Genomic DNA, 22,649 nt, shown 5'->3' on the forward strand with positions numbered 1-22,649 from the left:
GAGTGGGGTGATGAGGGGAGAGAAGAGGGCCAGAAGTACCAGGAAAGAAAGAGAGAAGAAATCTTATCATGTAACCTTTCCTCCACCCATGGCACCCATTCAGGTCTCCCTAGCCCCTTGGCCTATGCCTGTAGCCACTCCACAACCCAGCTCTTCTCCTGGGGCAACACAGAGTAAGGGTGATCGCTCACACACATGGCAGAGATCAGAAGGCCAGGCACCATGGCCCCATTTTTCTGGTCAAAGTATCCCACTTATTTCAGCTCTTGCTTGGAGGGCGTTGTTCCCACTTCTGTGCCATCTAGTTCCCCTGCATCTGACTGTCTTCTACTTAACCATAGCCACCTGCACATGTGGCATCCAGGATAAACTCTGGAGGGTCCAGATCATGGTCCTAGCAGTGCCAAATATGGCAGAACCATCACCTCTGCTGCTCGGGACATTTGTAGTTAGTTCTCAGAGCATTCAAAGGCCTTACATTCCAGACTGTATAGATGCAACTGAGACGTCAGGGCACAGGCCTCACATCCACAGGTGCTCTCTGACCTTCATCCTCTTCTCCAGTGGGGCTCTCAACAGCAGCATCTGCAACTTATGCCCCTAGGTCAGGTTGCTCCATATGATTGGAAGGCCTCTGTTTAGGTCACCTGCAGTAAACTTTATATACTTTAAAACTATAAACAATGAATTTTGGTTGCAAAGATCAAGAATTATCCAACCAGAATGACAGGTATGTTGAATTTTTAATAAAGTGCTGTGTTCATCTAACTTCCTTGTGTCTAACTTACTTTTATGTGATTTAATAAAAATAATAAAGGTCACCATACATTGGGTCTTTATGGGCCAAGCATTACGCAAACACATGACATATACCAGCATACTTAATCCTTATAAAGCTTGGGGTAGGTGCTATTAGGAAATTAAGGCTCAGTAAGATCAGGTGACTTCTCCAAAGTCAGTCAGCTAGTAAGAAAAGGCAGGACTGCCATCCGGACTTAGATCATAACCAAAATGCTCTCTCTGAGGGTGGGCTGAGCTCTCTTCCCTCTATGTCCCATTTGGTCTCCAGTGCACGGTGACAATATTGTAACATTGATCACAGTCAGCTTGGCATTCAATCTTTCACTAAAACTCTACTTACATATTACAAGTTTTGCTAAATTCATTCATGTATTTCTTTGCTAGCCTTTGTTATATATAGCAGGCCTTCCACTTAGATCTTAAATATCTTAAGAATGAAGTCCATGTTATTCTTTCTTTTGACTCTCACTAGCACCTGGTATGAAGTTTTTCCTATAGTATGGTCCCAAGAAATTTTACCTTATTGACACACATGATATCAAAGAAGTGCACAGCATACAAGTAGACATGTCCACACATCTAAAGAATTTCCTAATCTTTTCTTATTTTTACCACATAAGGCACGAGATGGTATATAATACATTAAAAGGTCATCTTCCAAGTAAAGAAGGCAAAACTCAACCAATGTCTATGTTGTGCCTTCTGGAGAAAAGGAGCTGTGATAAAAGCTGTGAGTGACATAGACACAGATAAGACTGGCTTCTGCCCTGCAGTTGTCATCTAGAAAGCGAGGCAGATTCTACTCCCCAAACTCATGAGTGCAGGAAGCCTGTCCTGCCTGTCCTTCTTGCACCCATTAGCTGGCACCATGCTTGTCCCCGTAGATATTGCACAATAAATATGTGTTGTTGAATGCATTACTTTTTTTAAAAATAACATTAAGATCCTACTGCATGCCAGGTACCAGACAAGGTATTTTCACATATGTGGTTTACATTACAGGGATCTCAGAATAATACCATGTGGTATGCTTTAATATCTCTATTAATAGACAGGAAAACTGAGGCTTGAAGCAAAAATTCTAATACAAGGCAGAGCTGCAGTATCAGCCACCCTGTCCAGGGACACAGGAGAAGGAGCGCTCAACTCACACTTGGCTGACTCCTTGCTCCCAATTGCTTCATTCTTGATCCATAAAAATAAATGATCTGATCTTCTAGTAGGAATCAGGCTTGCTCTAAGTTCCCAACAGGGTGTACTGACAGCTGGGAGTGTCAGCTCCTGGGCTGCAAAGCATCACTTCACCTGACTCATCTGGGATCATGGGCAGGAAGGAGGATGCCAATCATGCCTTCTGGATTTTCACTTTCTGAGGAGTTTAACCCCTACCCTTCAGAGGCAGATCTTCATGCCTCCCCACTTTAGATTGGGTTTTGCAGCAGCAAAGAACCACCAGGAAGTAACTGCACCAGGGACATGTTTAGGGCTCAGAGCAGTTGTCAGGAATGTGTATCAATCAGGAGCACCTGGGTGACTCTGTGGGTTAAGCATCTGTCTTTGGCTCAGGTCATGATCTCAGGGTCCTGGGATGGAGTCCCACATGAGGCTCCCTTCTCAGCAGAGAGTCTGCTTCTCCCTCTCCCTGCTCTCCCTGCTTGTGCTTTCTCTCTCTGTCTAATAAATAAAATCTTTTTTAAAAAAGAATATGTATTAATCAAGCAGGAGGAACCAACCAAGACAACTATCCAAAGCCAGGTAATCTTTGACGTCCACAAGGCACATTGACACAAGAGCCTGATTTGAGCTCACATTATGAGACAGAAATTCATCCCCCTTTAAACATAAGGAAACTGGGGTCCAGACCATGGCAGTGGCTTGGTCAAGGTCACACAATCAGAGGGATTCAAGTCAGAATTCAAACCCAGATCTTCAATCTCTAAAGCCCATGCTTATTCTGCTTGCCATGTCACACTGGGCACAGACCAGGCTATTCTCAGGCAATCCATCCATCCATTCATTCATTTTGCAAATCATTATCAAGTGCCCTCAATGTGAAGTTGCAACAGAAGAGACGAGTACATTTTAATAGGTGGCCAATATATTACAGCAAGATATCTCTGATGGACCAGATCCTCAGGACCTGAGATATCTTGTTTATTTATGCTTTTTTTATTATTTATTTCCTCCACCTTAAAAAATGTAAGTTATAGGGATGCCTGGGTGGCTCAGTGGTTTAGCGCCTGCCTTTGGCCTAGGGCATGATCCTGGAATCCCGGGATCGAGTCCCACATCAGTCTCCCTGTGTGGAGCCTGCTTCTCCCTCTGCCTGTGTCTCTGCCTCTCTCTCTCTCTCTCTCTGTCTGCTCATGAATAAATAAATAAAATCTTTTAAAAAAATGTAAGTTCTGACAGCCTTGTCCATCTTTGCCATGCTTAGTCCCCAGGAGCCTGGCACAGTGTCAGGCTCATGGCTGACAGTGGTAGGTTGTGAGGAAGTAAAGTAGGATGATAGAATAGGATAAGGGATGAGGGATCCTCCCCCAGGAAGGCCTCTGCAAAGTAGCAGCATTTGAGCAGAGATTGAGTGCAGTGAGGGCATAAGGCCTTCAAAGGTCCACAGAGAGCAGACCACAGATGCCAAGGTCCTGAGGTGGGGTCATGGGAGGTCGGTGATCATGGGTGAAGGGATGGCAAGAAGGCCCAGCACTGATGGAGTGATCAAGGGAGAGACAGAACAAGATGAAAGAGAAGACAGAGACAGGACAGGAAGGATGTGGGTTTGGAGTCAGAACAACTGGATTTCAAATCCAGCCCTGCCACTTACTAGCTGTGCAACAGCAGGATGATCCCTGAACCCCCCCAAAGCCCTACCTTCTAGGTTCTCCCAAGATTAACTGAAGTAATACAAGGGAGGCACTTAGCACGCTTGGCTTTGTGGGCCACGGACAGAGGACAGACGAGGAAAGCGCGGTCTCTGCCCACCACGGGCTGGGAGCTCCCAGCCGTGCTGAGGACGGGCGCTAACGGCGGCGGCGGCCTGCATTGGGGGAGCTTTTTCCCCACACCAGTCACCCTGCTCCACACGCCTCCCCTCTGCTCCGCCCAGCAACTCTGAAACAGACTTGAAAAATTCTGATTCTTGAGGAGGAACCGGAGACTCAGAGATGCTGGGGAGGCGCAGCCAGCTAGCTGGGGGCCTGCGGCCGCCGCCTCAGGAAGTCATGTCCCCAGAGTCCTCGGTCACTGTGACCAGGTGCCCCGGGCCCCCGCCTAGAGGAGGCCGCATTTCAGCCGCAGCTTAAAGGGCTGGGGGAGGAAGGCAGGGGGGCTGCATCCCGACAAAGGCCCAAAGTGGGTTCTGGGAAAGGGGGCGAGCCCACTGACCAGTACCAGAGGAGGGACGGGGATGGGGGGGAGAGCCGTGAGGAGCAGGGTGCCTGCAGGCAGCTGGGAGCCAGCCTGGGGGAGGGACGCGGGCTCTGCTCCCGGGGAACTGGCGGAGAACAGGGAGGCCTTGGCTTACGCAACACCTGAGGAAGTGCTGCTGCCTTACAGTCACCGGGTTTTCGGGGAAGGCGTTACTCACACTCCTCCTGTCAACAGTCTTTCAGGGCCCCGGGCAGGGCCTATTTCAGGAACTCACAGCTTTAGAAATGCTACGTCAAAAAGTTGACATATCTCACCCACAGCCACCAGGGGAGGTCCAGGCCCCAGGTCCTGGAGGGGCCGGAGCACCCCCGGTCTCCCCTCCCCCGGCCGGGCCATTACCCGTGGAACCATGCCAACAAGGCCTGCTCCGGTCTCCCCCCGCACCAGGGCAGGATCTCCTCTTCATCATTCGCTCTCTCGCCCCGCTTTCCCTGTGCCCTGGGCTCCCCACAGCTGCGATCAGGCAGGACCACGTGGAAAGTCTGGGCCCTGGAGGTAGGTGGGCAGCAGTGGCTTCTGGGGGGGGGGGCACAGGTCAGTGGGTTGCCACGGCAACTCCACAGGCCCTGCCCCAGGGGCCGCTGGGTTCCAGGAAGGCCCCCCTCCCCCGCCGGCCTCCAAGGGGCCACCCCACCCTGCTCCTGCTCACCAAACATTGCTTTAGCGCCAACTGTTTGCCAGGCACTGAGGTTCCAGGGCTGGATATGGCAGACAAGGTCCCTGCTCCCAGGGAGCTTGTATTCCGCGGTGGAGACGGCAGAAACAAGCAAGAGGACTTCAGAGCACAAGGAGTGTTAGGAAGGAGACGAAGCCGTGGAATGGGATAAAGAGAGACAGGGTGCCGTCTTTGGTAACGGGACACTGAGAACCTGTTGGAGGAGGTGATGTTGGCCCAAGGGCACAGGCCTGAGGTGCGAGTGAGCTTGAAAACCAGTGTAGTGGGGGAGAGGGAGGACCGGTGAGAGCAGCAGGAAACGAAGCCAGGGGTGCAAAGGGCCAAAAGCGTGTAGGCACTTGCGGGCCATAGTAAGAACTGCACACTTGTCTCAAATGTACTAGGCAGCTGTCGGAAGACCTGAAGCATGTGACATGAACTGCACTGGCTCAGAAAGCCGAGCCTACTAGGGACTGTGCGTTCATTCACCCCACTACTTGTTGATCAGGTATTTGGGGAGTATCATGCACTGTGCTGCACCATGGGGGCAGAGGAGTAACCAGGCAGGCACGGTTTCTGTTACCAGGGGAGGTTTAGGGTTTAGTGTGAGCATCAGCTGTTAAATAACAGAGATGTGATTCCCAAGAGAGGCAGAAAAGAAGAAAAAAGGGAGTTGTATCTAATCTGTGAGTCAGGGATGCTTCTCGGAGGGGGTGGCATTAAACTGACAGCTAAAGGCTCAGAAGGCATCATCCCCAGGTAAATGGGGACGGAACATCATGTGCAAAGGCCCTGAACCTAGCCAAAGAGTGATGCATTCAAGAAACTGACAAGCATGGGCAGCCCCGGTGGCTCAGCGGTTTAGCGTGACCTTCGGCGCAGGGTGGGATCCTGGAAACCTGGGATGGAGTCCCACGTTGGGCTCCCTGCATGCAGCCTGCTTCTCCTTCTGCCTGTGTCTCTGCCTCTCTCTCTCTCTCTCTCTCATGAATAAATAAATAAATCTTAAAAAAATATAAACTGACAAGCAGCCTAAGTTAAGGAGCCTGAATTTTATTCAGTAGGTGATTGGGAACCTCTAAAGGTTTGTGAGTATAAGCAAAACCATCCTTGGGGCACCTGGGTGGCTCAGTTGGTTGAGAATCTGACTTTTGGTTTCCACTAAGGTCATGAGCTCAAGGTCATGAGATTGAGAGCCAAGTCGGGTTAGCTCATGCTCAGTGGGGAGTCTACTTGAGATTCTCTCCCTCTCCTTCTGCCCTTCCTCCCTGCACATGTGCATGCACTCTTCCTTAAAATAAATAAATCTTTAAAAAACAAAAACTGTTGTGTAGGCAGCTCCATCTGGTGCTGCTAAACACAATCTCGGAGGGGGAGAGACAGGGAAGCAGGAGACCACATGATTATCACCCAAACTTCTGAGATGAAAAAGCTACATTATTAGTAATTTTTCCAGGACCACGGTTGTAAACTAGGATTGTCCCAGGTATACTGGGGACTTAACGATCCCCCTGGTAGGAGGCCACTGCAGGACTCTAAGTAAGTCTGAGAGGCTTAGAACAGAGGCAGTCTGATGAGAAAAGATAAGAACTCTGCCCTCTTCCCACCTAAGTATATCCACTACTCTAGCTGATCCTGGACACCAGTGTCCCCATGTCCCCACATCTCTTCCTCATCTGCTGGGGTCTCAGTCACAGTGTGAGGAGGGGAGTCTGAGGTGACAGCAATGACATCTCCTAGAATGTGACCTCCCACCATCTTCACCAACATCACTGTAGCTCACTCTTGGAGCATCAGTGCTGTGCTCTTAGCCATTTGCATGAATTATCTCATTTAATCACAGCACTGCAGATGGGGAAGGTGTGCTTTACACAGATGTGTGGCCAGGACAAGGAGGAGTAGGAATGGCTTGGTGCACAGTTATTCCCACTCCCGGGCCTCAGGATGTACCTGCTGGGTCATCTTTGTACCTGTAGCTGATGGTGCTCATCGCAACCAGGGGCCAGGGTGCTCAGATGCCACGTATACTGACATATCAGCCCACTGACCATCTGCTCAACACCCTATGGCCTGGGCCTGTCTCTGCAAGGATTGGGACAGGATTTACTACTTTCTTCAATTTAACCCTTTACTCTCGGTGACGAGATTCCCAGCCCATAGCCTCACTCACTCTCCTTGCAGTACTTGCTAAAAAATCCTCACCAGTTTGCCTTTTTACTTTTCTTCTCCTTCTTAAAAATCTAAGCAGAGGGGGAGCCTGGGCCTGGGTGGTTCATTCGGTTGAATGCCCAACTCTTGATTTTGGCTCAGGTCACAATCTCAGGGTCATGAGATCGGCTCAGGTCACAATCTTAGGGTCATGAGATCCAGCCACATCTCAGCCTCTGCCCTCAGTGCAGAGTCTGCTTAGGACTCTCCCCTCTTCCTCTCCCTCCCCCTCCACTACCCCCGCCCCCCCTTCATGTTCTCTGTCTCTCTCTCTCTCAAAATAAATAAATAAAATCTTAAAAAAAAATCTGAGCAGTGTTTTCATGTCTTTCCCAATTCTAATATATTCCTTTAAAAAATAACCCTCCCCCCAACTCCCACTATAGATATGCCTTAGTTTTCACATCGGTCAAGTAAGAATTCCTGCTTCAGAAGGCCACCATGAGACTCACCTGATGATGGCAATCTACGAGAGTCTCCAAGGAAGGCTGATGTGCTAACTGAACAGAAGGCAGCCTCACTCCGACCACCAGGCAGCACTGTTCTTCCTTAACCTTTGACAGCCTTGGTGCTTTCTCATCTGCCCAAACTACTCACTCTTGGTTTCTAGGGGCCTCTCATGACCCCTGAAGTGCACCTGCTGGCTGTACTAGCTCCCCCTTTGTACACTGGGCAGCATCTCTTGCAGGTCTGGAAACTAACAAGAGTGGGTGCCTGAGTCAACTAACTCTTGACCACAGTGAGGAAGCCCCTCCTGTTGGCGGGGGGATCCAATACGGAGGAATGAGTAGGAAGGTCTGACTGCCAAGCTTCGCTGTCTCACTGGTTTGTGACCTTGACCACGTACTTACATGTTCTTGAGCCTCAGTTTACCATTGTGTGAGCTTCCAGTTTGCACCACTGTGCTAAACTGCTCACATACCTCTTCTTGTAATTACTTCACATATAGGACCTATTATCTCATTTTATAGATGGGGGAGCAAGGCCCAGAGAGAAAGGGCTAGACGAGAAAAGCTGAGAACTTTGCCTTCTTTTTGGCTAATGGTATTCACTCTGCAAGCCGGCCCATGTGGCCAATTGTCCTTGTGTGTCTTCCTCATCAGCTGAAATCTCAATCATGGGATAATGCAGGTGAGCCCCAAGTGACACTAGTGACATCTCCTGGAACGCAGCCTGCCAAAGCCAGCACCATAATCTTCACAAACGTCGCAGCAATGACTTGCCCAAAGTCACAGAGCCAGTACATAGATGAGCCGGGATTTGAACCTGACTCTGACCTAACCATTAACTTACTTTTTCTTAAATTATTCATTCAAAAATTATTTATTAAGCAACTATTGTCAGACACTATTCTGGGGTCTGAAGATATAACAATAAACAAAACACACAAAGTCACTGTCCACACACAATCAACAAAAATAGACCTTAAAAGCACCCATATGTAAAAGAATATCTTTAACGTATGACAATTTAACTAAAAATAAGTCAGCAGGGACACCTGGGTGGCTCAGCGGTTTAGCACCTGCCTTTGGCCCAGGGTGGGATCCTGGAGTCCCAGGATCGAGTGCCATGCCGGGCACCCTTGCATGGAACCTGCTTCTCCTTCTGCCTGTGTCTCTGCCTCTTTTTCTGTGTCTCTCATCAATAAATAAATAAAATCTTAATTAAAAAAATAAGCAGCTTCCATCTAACCATTACCTTATACTCTAACACCTGTAATTACATAGGCCTTAAAGTCGCATTGTGAGTACTACGCTGGGTTTCACATGGTACCAAATACACTACAGGTGCTCAAGAATGTTACTGCCCTTTCTCACTTTAGGAAAATTCAGTACAGAAAACTCTAAAGTGGTCACAGAGATTACAGAAGGTGTCATTACTGGCAATAAACCAGAATTAATGAAGAAACCCCAAAGGGCACCAGTGCCGTTAGCTGACAGATCACAGATTCCCCGACAGTCCCCGGAGACTAGAAAAAATTAAAGCTAAGGTGTTCGGTGCCATCTCCTGTTGAAGATATATTCAATGTAAAAGCAGATCTCTGCTCTGAAAATATCCCCGGGAACACCAGAGTTAATGAATGTGACTGCATAAACAGGCTGTAAAAATTTCACTTTCCCTCAACTTTTGCGGGGGAGCGTACCTACCACCACCTAAAGCTAGCAGCCTTTCCCTTTGTTTCTGTTTCTATTATTACAACATCACTGAAACATATAAAAGTCTGAAAGCAGGTTACTGGAGCCAAGGCTACTCACTGTGCCCAGCACCTGATGTTATTTGATCCCTGACATCATTGCTTTTTCTAGTTTATGTGTTGGTTTTGTCTCTTTTGCATTTCTTCTCACCCCCTCTACTAGGGAATGTGGCTTCCCTCCAGGACCTCAGGAGCCAGGGGCTCCCCCCCCCTCGACTGTAGGACCCAAAGAGAATTCCAACTAGTCTGAACTTTTGAGAGAAATCACTAAAACATCCTTCACTTAGGCAAAACGCTTTCTTCTTTCCTGTGTTAATCTATCCTAGAAACTATATTTTAAAATGTTGAAAGGGGGAGCATATTCCTCCACAATCCCACTCCCTCACATGTAAACCACTTGTCCTTCTTCTGCGCTGCTCCTGGTTTCACGTCCACATGTTCACATATATGAACTATATCCCCAGTGAGCAAACATACAATTTCTGTTCATTTTTCCCTTTAACATTCCATTACATAGATTTTTCCTGTTTCACCACAGCCATCATATTTATTTTTGATAGATGCCCAGAGTTCCCTGGAGCTAAAATTCCTATTTTTATAATGTCTTAATGAACAACTTGGTGCATATTTTTTCTCTTTTTCAAATCATTTCCTGAGAGTCACATAGAAGCAGGAAAAGCAAGCACGTGGGCTTAGTAACTAGCCAGAAATGAGTGGGGCTGGATTCTGGCCTTCCTACTTTCAGTGAAGTCTCTCAACCTCAGTGATCCCTTGTGTAGAACATGGAGAATTGATACTGTGCCCACCTCATCTTAATGGTGTGAGGTATGGAAAGGACTTAGCATAGTGCCTGTTCTAGAACCATGGAACCACTGATTCCCAAGGACCTGCGTGCTTTAACAGTGTAGGTGTTAAGCACACAGTCTGAGGAGCTCAACTACCAGGTTCAAGTCTGATTTCCTCGCTATGTGACCTTGGGTGAAGGACCCAGCCACCTTGAGCCTCAGTTTTTTCTTTTAATTTACAAAATGCAGGTGGTGATAACAGCATCTCATGGAATTTCTATGAAATTTAATTGAACACTGCACAGAGTAGTCACATAAGAACTATGAACGTCTTAGCTATTATAATTTTTATGTTATGCCCACCTGCAAGGCATGCCACACTAGGCCCTTCTGTTAGCATTCTTTTGGTTTGATTCTTAGATCCTTTGGTGCTGTCAAGAGCCTGGAAGTCAGGACACTAATTCTACTGCCCGCCGCCCCCCCCCACCCCCCGCCCCTTACAAGTAGCTAAGCTCTGTGACCGTAGGCAAATTAGTTTACCTCATAAGCCTCAATTTCCTTTCTATATATAAACAAAAAACTACCCCATGAAACTACTAGGAGGATTAGGACAAATAATATAAGCTCCCTAAGAGCTGACTGTACCTTATTTACCCCACTGTTCCCTGTAATTAGGACAGAGCTTGACAGAGAATTGCAGATCAGTGAGGAGAGCCTGGAGGGAAAGGAATGAATGGCCCCAGCCACCACGCCTGGCACCTAGTAGGGGTGCAGAAGAGGGCCAACGCAGCTGCAGCAAGTTTATCAAGGACTTGTGTGCAGAGAGCTGTGAGCCAGGTTTCCTAGAACGTAAAGCAAAGAGATGCAGCATTCTTCATAACATGAGGGGTGGATTGACTTACAGCTTTAAGATTTTATGTATTTCACAAGGCTGGTTCAACACCCGTAAAACAATCAATGTGATTCATCATATCAGCAAGAGAAAAACCAAGAACCATATGATCCTCTCATTGGATGCAGAGAAAGCATTTGACAAAATACAGCATCCATTCCTGATCAAAACTCTTCAGAGTGTAGGGATAGAGGGAACATTCCTCGACATCTTAAAAGCCATCTATGAAAACCCCACAGCAAATATCATTCTCAATGGGGAAGCACTGGGAGCCTTTCCCCTAAGATCAGGAACAAGACAGGGATGTCCACTCTCACCACTGCTATTCAACATAGTACTGGAAGTCCTAGCCTCAGCAATCAGACAACAAAAAGACATTAAAGGCATTCAAATTGGCAAAGAAGAAGTCAAACTCTCCCTCTTCGCCGATGACATGATACTCTACATAGAAAACCCAAAAGTCTCCACCCCAAGATTGCTAGAACTCATACAGCAATTCAGTAGCGTGGCAGGATACAAAATCAATGCCCAGAAGTCAGTGGCATTTCTATACACTAACAATGAGACTGAAGAAAGAGAAATTAAGGAGTCAATCCCATTTACAATTGCACCCAAAAGCATAAGATACCTAGGAATAAACCTCACCAAAGATGTAAAGGATCTATACCCTCAAAACTATAGAACACTTCTGAAAGAAATTGAGGAAGACACAAAGAGATGGAAAAATATTCCATGCTCATGGATTGGCAGAATTAATATTGTGAAAATGTCAATGTTACCCAGGGCAATATACACGTTTAATGCAATCCCTATCAAAATACCATGGACTTTCTTCAGAGAGTTAGAACAAATTATTTTAAGATTTGTGTGGAATCAGAAGAGACCCCGAATAGCCAGGGGAATTTTAAAAAAGAAAACTATAGCTGGGGGCATCACAATGCCAGAGTTCAGGTTGTACTACAAAGCTGTGGTCATCAAGACAGTGTGGTACTGGCACAAAAACAGACACATAGATCAGTGGAACAGAATAGAGAATCCAGAAGTGGACCCTGAACTTTATGGGCAAATAATATTCGATAAAGGAGGAAAGATTATCCATTGGAAGAAAGACAGTCTCTTCAATAAATGGTGCTGGGAAAATTGGACATCCACATGCAGAAGAATGAAACTAGACCACTCTCTTTCACCATACACAAAGATAAACTCAAAATGGATGAAAGATCTAAATGTGAGACAAGATTCCATCAAAATCCTAGAGGAGAACACAGGCAACACCCTTTTTGAACTCGGCCATAGTAACTTCTTGCAAGATACATCCACGAAGGCAAAAGAAACAAAAGCAAAAATGAACTATTGGGACTTCATCAAGATAAGAAGCTTTTGCACAGCAAAGGATACAGTCAACAAAACTCAAAGACAACCTACAGAATGGGAGAAGATATTTGCAAATGACATATCAGATAAAGGGCTAGTTTCCAAGATCTATAAAGAACTTATTAAACTCAACACCAAAGAAACAAACAACCTAATCATGAAATGGGCAAAAGACATGAACAGAAATCTCACAGAGGAAGACATAGACATGGCCAACATGCATATGAGAAAATGCTCTGCATCACTTGCCATCAGGGAAATACAAATCAAAACTACAATGAGATACCACCTCACACCAGTGAGAATGGGGAAAATTAACAAGGCAGGAAACAACAAATGTTGGAGAGGATGCAGAGAAAAGGGAACCCTCTTACACTGTTGGTGGGAATGTGAACTGGTGCAGCCACTCTGGAAAACTGTGTGGAGGTTCCTCAAACAGTTAAAAATAGACCTGCCCTACGACCCAGCAATTGCACTGTTGGGGATTTACCCCAAAGATACAAATGCAATGAAACGCCGGGACACCTGCACCCCGATGTTTCTAGCAGCAATGGCCACGATAGCCAAACTGTGGAAGGAGCCTCGGTGTCCAACGAAAGATGAATGGATAAAGAAGATGTGGTGTATGTATACAATGGAATATTACTCAGCTATTAGAAATGACAAATACCCACCATTTGCTTCAACGTGGATGGAACTGGAGGGTATTATGCTGAGTGAAGTAAGTCAGTCGGAGAAGGACAAACATTATATGTTCTCATTCATTTGGGGAATATAAATAATAGTGAAAGGGAAAATAAGGGAAGGGAGAAGAAATGTGTGGGAAATATCAGAAAGGGAGACAGAACGTAAAGACTGCTAACTCTGGGAAACGAACTAGGGGTGGTAGAAGGGGAGGAGGGCGGGGGGTGGGAGTGAATGGGTGACGGGCACTGGGTGTTATTCTGTATGTTAGTAAATTGAACACCAATTAAAAAAATAAATAAAAAAAAAGATTTTATGTATTTATTTGAGAGAGTGAGAGAGAGCACAGGGGGTGGAAGAGAGGGGGACAGACAAGCAGACACCCCGCTGAGCAGGGAGCCCGACGTGGGGCTCCATCCCAGAACCCCAGGATCGTGACCTGAGCCGAAGGCACACGCTTCACCAAGTTACCTAGATTTTCCAGATTGACCTATACTTTAAGTAAATATTTACTGAGCACTGACTTGTGCAAGACACCCTGGTAGATGCTTTGCATAGGGCTAAGGCCGGATAATGACAACACAGGTGTAAATCTGGAGAGACAAAGGAAGAAGCATCCGGTAAACATGTAAAACTACTGGAAAACGTGCACTTGACGCACACCATGAAGCTGTTAAGACAGTCCCTTTCTGATGAATGGATAAAGAAGATGTGGTTTATGTATACAATGGAATATTACTCAGCTATTAGAAATGACAAATACCCACCATTTGCTTCAACGTGGATGGAACTGGAGGGTATTATGCTGAGTGAAGTAAGTCAGTCGGAGAAGGACAAACATTATATGTTCTCATTCATTTGGGGAATATAAATAATAGTGAAAGGGAATATAAGGGAAGGGAGAAGAAATGTGTGGGAAATATCAGAAAGGGAGACAGAACGTAAAGACTGCTAACTCTGGGAAACGAACTAGGGGTGGTAGAAGGGGAGGAGGGCGGGGGGTGGGAGTGAATGGGTGACGGGCACTGGGTGTTATTCTGTATGTTAGTAAATTGAACACCAATAAAAAATAAATTAAAAAAAAAAAAAAGACAGTCCCTTTCTTTATGTTTTTAAATGGTGGAGAGATGGCCTGGTTTCAAGAAAGCAAGATGAGTGACCGTAGGGTGGATCACCTCTCGCCATATGAGCTAGTGCGTGTGACTGAACCCATTGAGTGGCAGCTTCACTAAGAATTGGGAAAGATCCCGCCTAGCTCACAGGTTTATGAGGTCCTGTATTGCAAAGACTGAACACAGCGGGGATGTTGTATAAAATTTTTGTTTTCTTCTCCTATTCTGTCCTTGATGGGAGGGCGGCGTGGAGGAGAAGGTGGGTGTTGGAAGCTACTCGGGGAGCACAAGGTGGAGAACATGCTCAATGAACCTTTTGTTTTTTGAGCTTTTATGACATGCCAAGACCCTGTGCTGACCCTTTTATACTTTACTTCATTTAATCCTCACAATAGGATGTGGGTACTATGCCTGGCCCCACTTTATTCACAAGCAAACTGAGGCTCAGAGAGCTGACTTCACTTACTGAGCTCATACATCCAGCTTATGGCAAAGCCCATTCTCCCCAAGCCTATGGGATTCCAAAGCCAGAGCTGCTAATGGTTGTGCCAATGACTGCAAACTCCCCCCATTAATGACTGCATCCATGACTGCAAACTGTAACACGCTATGCACATGGAAGGTGCTCTTTTATTTTAACACCAAGGCTTTTATGCTGAACCTGTTATAAGGAAAATCACATCTGTAAGTAAATAGATATGAAGTCATGATAAGGTGTATACCATGTCAGATTTGCCAAAGTAACTGGCACAGGGAATACCTATCCTGTGGTGATGCCAGGTTGGATTTACAAGCTCTGAAATGGATTTGAGATGAAAGGCACGCTCTGCTCCCAGGCACTCCTATAGGAAGGAGCACCTGTGGGTGTCCTCAATCAGCAGCCCGTTGCCAAAGTCACATTGAGGTCCCCGTGGCAGCCAGATACCCACTGCCACCAGTGACAGTGTGCTCCAAAGAACTACAGTGTGGGTTGCTGTCTCCACCCAGGATCACGGATCAGGGATGACCTGACCTCCTGAACTTCTTTAGGTGGTAGAGGAGATGAGCTAGAATGGACACTTATAAGATTTTCCTTCCAAGTCTAGGTCTGGGGAGGCAAGGAGGCAGCCTGGCTTCAGAATCAGAATTAGGCTGTGTTCAAAACCTAGTCTGACACCAGCTGTTTGGCCCGGACATGTTAACTAGGCTCTCTGAATCTTGGTTTCCTCACCTGTAAGACAGGGACAGTAATATCAAAGGTTCAGTGTAAGAATTAAATGAGGTAGTGTACAGAAGCACTTAGCACAGCACCTGGGAGAGATTATAAATTTTATTAATCTTCTACCCAGTTTCAAAAAGGGGATCATCTTTATTTAAAAAGCAACAGTTTTGAGAATAACTCATTCAGCCAACCTGACATCAGTTACCAAAATGATTTCAATGTAGTTTCTTTCTTACCTCCCACCCTCCCTTCATCTCTTCCTCACTTTCTCCCAGCCCCTTCAGCCTTTTCCTCTCAATAATCATCTATGTGTCAATATATAGTCTCCAGGTACTGTCTACAATCACACAGTTTTGGTGGAGCTTTTTGTTTGTTTGTTTTATAATCTCTCAATACCACAAAACCCTTTGAACAAAACCCAGACCCCCAGGGAGTCCCTTTCTTAGGTTCTCATCTCTCAGACTCCTCTGCAGCCCTCTGGACACCCCCCATCCATGCGCTTTCCCAGCTGTGCCCCAGGTGGTGCTCCCCAAGCTTGCACAGTGCCCGCGGGGCAGGTCTGGGCGGGCAGCAATCCCTGCTCCCAGCACCTCCTCAGCTGTGCTCTGCTGCCTGGGAACCCTGAGGAAGCCCCAACCAACCAGAGGAATAATTCATTCTTCTAATCGCAGCAAAGTTTTCAAACTTGAAAACGGAGCCTTGATTAGAAGAAAAGCTGGGGTTTGTTTTTTTATTTTTATTTTTCTAAAAGCCTGGCACTTCTGAAAAGGTCCCCTACTCAAACCACAGCAACCTCAAAAACTCTGCCCACTGAGTTGAAAATAAAAGTTCATGGAGACCAAAGGCTCTCTCACAACAAGCGCTCAACGCTTTGGAAATCTTCTTTCCAATGCTTGAAAGTTTCAATGATTTAACTGAGGGCCTCTAGCCCTCTGGAATCTCTCTTCTATGTAAACTCCCAGGGCTTTCTCAGCCATTATTATTTATTTTGCATGATGTTAAATAATGCTTTTATAGATAATCTATTTCACTTTTGTAAAAGCAGTCACCAAGTAGAAGAAATTAAACTAGAAACAGAGATAACATAGCCTTTTTAATCATAGAAGGATGACACAAAACTAGTTGGTTTTCTTTTGGGTGGAACAAGAAACTATTATAGGCACCTTCTAATTCCTAATTCCTAATTCCTGCCCTACTGTCTATTTATTATCAGTGGACCTGAACCTTGCAAAGAAAACATAGAAAAATATTTAAAGTAATCAATATCATGTCATAAACAAATTTGAGTATATGTCATGAGCTCAATTCTGGAACTTTGTAAAATCCTAATAACTTCAATAAGAACCAGCCTACCCATGGGCATTTAGAAACAGTATACAAATTAGAAATACATTGCACCCACTGGGAACACCCCAAATTTAGACTAATCCTTCTGAAAAAGATGACGTGAGACTCAAAAAATCACTTATGCTCATTTTTTTTAAATTAGAAATTCAATAACTGTAATGTTTAAAGAAATACCTCTTTCTTCAAAAGCCTAATACTAGGCAGCCCGGGTGGCTCAGCCGTTTAGCGCTGCCTTCAGCCCAGGGCCAGATCCTGGAGACTCAGGATCGAGTCCCACATCAGGCTTCCTGCATGGAGCCTGCTTCTCCCTCTGCCTGTGTCTCTGCCCCTCTCTCTCTCTCTGTGTCTCTCATGAAAAAATAAAATCTTAAAAAAAAATAGTCTAATACTAGTTTGAGATGATCCTGTGGCAATCAGAAGATTCCAAACACAGTCATAATTTTCTTCACCAAATGAACCTGCACCTCAAAAATTAGATGCTGCTGGTGTAATTAACGATCACTAATCACTTTTCAGATTATTCAAATGACAGTCTGAAATCTAGTTCAAGAGCAGTTCACTTGTGTTGACTGAGTGCATTTTCTCCAACAAGATGGATTCAAAGGATCAATGCTTATGAAGTGATAATTCTCCATTCCGATTAAATAAAACTCTGCCATGTTCATCAAACTCATTTAGGCTGCATCTAAACAACGCTGACCTTTACCACAATTGGTTAGTCAGGAAACACACAGCACCAAGTGCTAACTACCCTTCACCAGTTGCAGCCTTTTCAAAGGCTTTCTCATTATCCCTTTAAATTAAAACAAGACAATTACGACAATGCAAACCCACCGTGTCCACCTTCACCTGTCTATTAATAATTATTAATTGATCAGAGGCAGATTATGCTTTTATGTCTAATTGGGGATTAACCAACCACAAAAGTGGAAACTACATACATATTTTGAAGTTATTCTGCTCTGAGGATCAGATCTAACATGACAAAAACCAGATAATCTACTGGTACAGGGCAATCCAGTCCTAGTTGCCTATGTTTGGACATTATTCAAATGAGAACCTACTGGATGAATTGCATTCTTTTCTGTTTTTTATGATCTCTTTCTCTCTATCTGAAAGAAAGTGGTTAATATTTTAAAAATTCAAAAATCAGGGGATCCCTGGGTGGCTCAGAGGTTTAGAGCCTGCCTTTGGCCCAGGGCGCGATCCTGGACTCCCGGGATCGAGTCCTGCGTCAGGCTCCTGGCATGGAGCCTGCTTCTCTCTGCCTCTCTCTCTCTCTCTCTATCATGAATAATAAATAAATAAATAAAATTTTTTAAAAAATTCAAAAATCGCAATGCAGGTAAAAAGCATACTATAAAAACAGAAACAGAACAAATGAATATTTTTCTCCTTGCATTAAAAAATGTGCAAGAAAGACAAAAGAATTAAACTGTCTCTGTATATCTTGCTCAACCGAGTTTCAGAGAGTGGCTCGTTTGAAACAGAATTTTCCACTTCTGGAAAATCAAGTGTAAAATGGTTGTCTTTAAAACAGTGATGCCTACAATCAGAAAGGGGGGCAGGAATGGAGAATGTGAGGCCTTCATATTCCAGAACCGAAGGGCATCAGGACTTGCAGCCGGGCCTCCGACAAAGGGGTGGAATCTATAGCTAGTCTGAGTGCTTTGTGGAGCTTCCTTCCAGGATTCAAATTCCAGCCAACAGGTGTTACCCCTACAAAGACACATTTTCTACTTCCTTTAACAAACTGGACAACACAAGGATGAAATCGTGGCAAACGGGAGCATGTAAGATGCCTTTGTCATGGGAAAGATAGGGAAATGAGAATGAAATTAATCCCTCTATCTACATTTTAGAAAGGAATGATTTATCTTCACATCAGAACTGAGGCTGTATCTACACATACAGAAAACATCTAGATATGCGGAAACAGTCTACATTTCAGGATTCTTATTCCATTTTCCCAACTAGATACACAGAACTGGACCTAGGAAGACCAGATAAATGTTTTTAAATAATAGCTGCCACTTACTTAGCAATTTCTAGAAGCCAGGCTTAATGTGCATGATCTCATTATATTCTCTTGACCTTGGAAAATATGGTGTAGATGCTTTCACAAAGAACAAAACAGAAAGCACTGAGAAGGTAGGTCATTTGACCTCAGAAAGTGGCTGAGCTGGGACTTAAAGTTTAGTCTGTCTGATGGCAAAGCTTATGTTCTTTTCATTAAGTCAGGCTACATTCACCTCCAGTCAAAAGTTAACACCTATCTGTGAATGATGTCTAGCTGCCATATACTATTCGTCAGATCACCTAAAGGCTACTTATATTCACACATGACTTAATGGCTTTTCTCTCTTTAATCTTGTCGAGGTATGTCTGTATGTGAGCACGAAGAAAGCTTCGACATTCTCAGGGACAAAGCAAATGTTAACTTAACTTCAAATGAATCCCGAAGACTAAAGGACATTTCACAACTGTAGTAAATATATGAATGTTTTATCTCCCTATTTTTGCCAACAAGAGTTAAACATGTTGTCTCCACAGTTTACTGGACTATCCTACCCTGTACCTGCCAGGACAAAATGGCAAGTCATTTGCTTTCACTAAAATGATGGATGCTTTATTGGACATCTTTTCTAACAAGCCTCTCCCTCACTAGGAGGTGGTGGAGGAGGAGGAGTGGAAGGAGAAGGAAGAGAAGGAAGAAGGGGAGGAGGAGAGGAAGAAAAGAAGGGGGAGGAACAAAAAGAAATCATCAGTATGGCCTTGGGACTAAGAGCGTGGACCACTCATAGGTTAGGCCACCTACCCCCCTCCTGGGTATTCATCTGCCCCAGGAACCATGGCATATAATGGTGTAGATCGTAACAGTACCCATAACATATATTTTAAAATACAACTAATAACGCATTCATTTTTTTCAACTAATAATGTGCTTAAAGGACTTAGTTCATGCCTGGCATGTGAAAGGCATGGAACAAACTTTAGAGACCTAAATACAAAGCTAGATTTAGCACTTGCATTTGGTGTCAGGTAAAGTCAGGTGTGCACATGAGGTGGATCTCACTCCCCCTGAAATCACGGGGTGTCTTATTAGCCCAGCCTCTAATGCTCAGAAACTTACTGAACACTTTAGCTTCCACTTTCATTTTCATCTCTAGCCTGTTGGTTTCCTCATTTAAACTGTGAATAATAACAGGTCCTTCTTTATAGGGTTGTGTGAGCATCACATAGACAATTCATTTAAATAAAAATGCTTAGCAGCAAAGTTGAGACGTGGATTGACTGTCTTACCTATGGATACTTCCACATTTTCTACGGGAGCCCTCTCAGGTGCTTGGATCAGTTCTGTAAGAAAATTGGGGCCCAGCAATAGTAAGCTTCCAGGTCAAAGGCACCTGGATTTGTGGGGTACCCAGGAGGTAGTAACCTTCCCATCATCATGCTCTATCTTCTTCACCCCAGATAGTGGTTATTTTCTTTATGGCACTTATCACTCATGGACATTACCTATTTTTTTGTATGTTTACTTGTTTGTCTAGAGTTTATTCTTCAGAAGGACATTGCTGGCATTTTTGTTAAGCCCAGCATCCAGCAGAGTGCATGGCACACGGGAGACATGTAGTTTTCTTGAGTGATTGAAGCAAGCAACGTTTGTCCAAAATCATCATTCAACCCCTATGACACACTGCCTTCCATCACTGCCATTGTTCCAGACCGTCTCCAGATGAAGAATCACGGGACTCCTTCAGACACGTTTTGTCTAGGGGGCCAAGATGAAAACTTTCCCTGATTTTCCATGTTTGTCCATAAAGCTCTCCTCTCACCAAGTGGGATTCAAATCCATCTCAAGGTCAAAGTCAAACCAAGCCCTGCTGGGCTAGCACTCTAGTGGGGTCCAGATGAGGCGGGCTGGCTGGGGTGAGGCGACTGGCTTTCCCAGACTGGTCTCATACAAGCTGTGGCCCCACACAAGTTCCAGACCCTCTTTGTGGTTTCAAAGGGACACCGCAGAATTCTGGTAAGGCTTAAATGACTGTGAAAAAGCATGTGAAAAATTGCCTGTGACAGGGCTGACCCTTGGTGGGTACTTGACAAGAGAGTAGTACATCCTTTTCTTTAGGCTCGAAGAGGCATCTATTTCTGCATCCCTTGGTGTGCTCACCCTCTCAGTATGTCCTCGCCTTCTCTTATCTGATGCACTGCAGAGTCCTTGATGCCAGAGACTGTGGCCTTGTCCATCCTGCCACCCAGCAGGTGCTTAGTGAATGAGGCTAGATAAAACCTCTGATAAATTCTCGCTAAGTATTTTCTTTTACTTTTACCTGACACTTCCAAATCAACTGTCTTTGAGTTCATTTTCTCTGTCCTAACCTTAATAAAACTGCACAGATATCTCATATAAAGTGGAAGGGGTAAAAACATTAGACGTTTCCTGCGCCTTTTCCATCCCGCAGAGCCCTGGAGGGGCAGCCAAAGAGTGTCCCAAGTGTCCTGCAGAACATGCAGGCTGGGCTCTCAGGGGCCTGTGCAAGTGGAGACCTGACTGTCCAGCACCCCATGTTGTGATGTCATCTTTTTTATATCGTCTCAGCCTTTTCCATGCAGACACCAAGGCAAACACACATACACACACACATACACACACACACACACACACACCAACTTGACTTAGAATCGCCACCTCATAAGGTGTTAGACATGGAAGAGAAACCCTGTGCTTGATGCAGCTCACAACTACATCCCTCTCTTGGAGCGCCTTTGAGGATCAATGTCTGTAAAACTGCTTTACAAAATACCTGGCAGATTCCACATACACAGATACATTTGTGTGATTGTAGGGAGAAATTTTAGGTGGGCCATAGCCATCTTTACATCCAATCCATTCAACTATAGATGAGGGAGTGGAGTATCAGGGATAAGGGAAGGGCTCCTCTGCTCAAATTATTCCCAGAAGGGGTGGCTAGGTGTGAGAAGATCCTCGCCTCTCTCTAAGAGCTTGAGCAAGGGAGAATAGAGTCTTGCTCTCCTTTGATGGCAACATTTCCCTATTTTGGCCAATGTGTATACCTCTCTGGCATAGGTGAGGGTCTGTGGCATAGGTGAGGGTCTGTGCGCTGGCTTCATCCCCTAGAGGCATATCAGGGTTCCCTAAACTGATGCTGAGTATAGTCCCACAAAATTCGGTATCTTAAGGAATGCACCTTAGGTATAACTAAGAAAGGAAATTACGGACCTTTAAAAAGTGGTTATCCGAGGTTCTTCTGGACTCTTAAAATTCTAAAGATGACTAACCAAAATATTTTAGTATTTATTAGTGTGGGGAGAGATGCACAAAATTGTGCAATGGGTCACGGTCCAGATAGTGGTAACGAGCTCATCTATGCTTCCTGGATCCTACAAATAGAGAGGTTTCCAGAATTCTATCATAAAGGGGTTTATTTTTAAAAATATTTTATTTATTTATTCATGAGACACACACACACAGAGGCAGAGACACAGGCAGAGGGAGAAGCAGGCTCCCTGCCGGGTGCCGGATGTGGGACTCGATTCCGGGGACCCCGGAACACCACCTGAGCCAAACGCAGAAACTCAACCACTGAGCCACCCAGGGGGTTCCATAAAGAGGTTTATGCCTAATTTATCAGAAAATCCCAGACTGTAAGCTGTCCAAGGCTTCATTTTATAGACAATGAAAATCTGAAAGATTTACCTAAAGTAACATTATACCCGGCTGGGTCGGAAGCATACCTCAGAGCTTTTCCCACCGTACAAAGGAGGGAAAGAACTGGAGAGGGTCGCCGGGCTCCCCTACCCCAAGATTTCAGACCAGGCACCTCCTCTTTTCTTTCCTGCCGTATCTTATGCCCTCACCCTTTTAAGATTCGATTTGAGAAGGAGCGACGAGAAATCCATCCTGGGTGACCCACGGGGCATGAGGAAGACAAGCTAGAACCT

The 22,649-nt window shown here is 45.2% G+C and overlaps 1 protein-coding gene across 3 annotated transcripts in view; it reads right to left on the minus strand.

Moving 5' to 3' along the window:
- RFX4 (regulatory factor X4) overlaps positions 1 to 22,649 on the minus strand; it is a 162,238-nt gene that overhangs the window by 134,835 nt on the left and 4,754 nt on the right. The window contains exon 1 of one of the 3 annotated variants that reach the window (XM_025461929.3): positions 4,570 to 4,701. The exons of the other annotated variants lie outside the window; for them this stretch is intronic. Within the exon in view, the coding sequence (XP_025317714.1) occupies positions 4,570 to 4,639 (70 nt within the window). The 5' untranslated portion in view covers positions 4,640 to 4,701. Of the gene's footprint in view, positions 1 to 4,569; positions 4,702 to 22,649 lie in introns of those variants that run through there. 3 annotated transcript variants of the gene reach the window in all.

This window comes from Canis lupus, chromosome 10 (genome assembly GCF_003254725.2).
Source record: "Canis lupus dingo isolate Sandy chromosome 10, ASM325472v2, whole genome shotgun sequence".
Classification (NCBI taxonomy): Eukaryota; Metazoa; Chordata; class Mammalia; order Carnivora; family Canidae; genus Canis; species Canis lupus.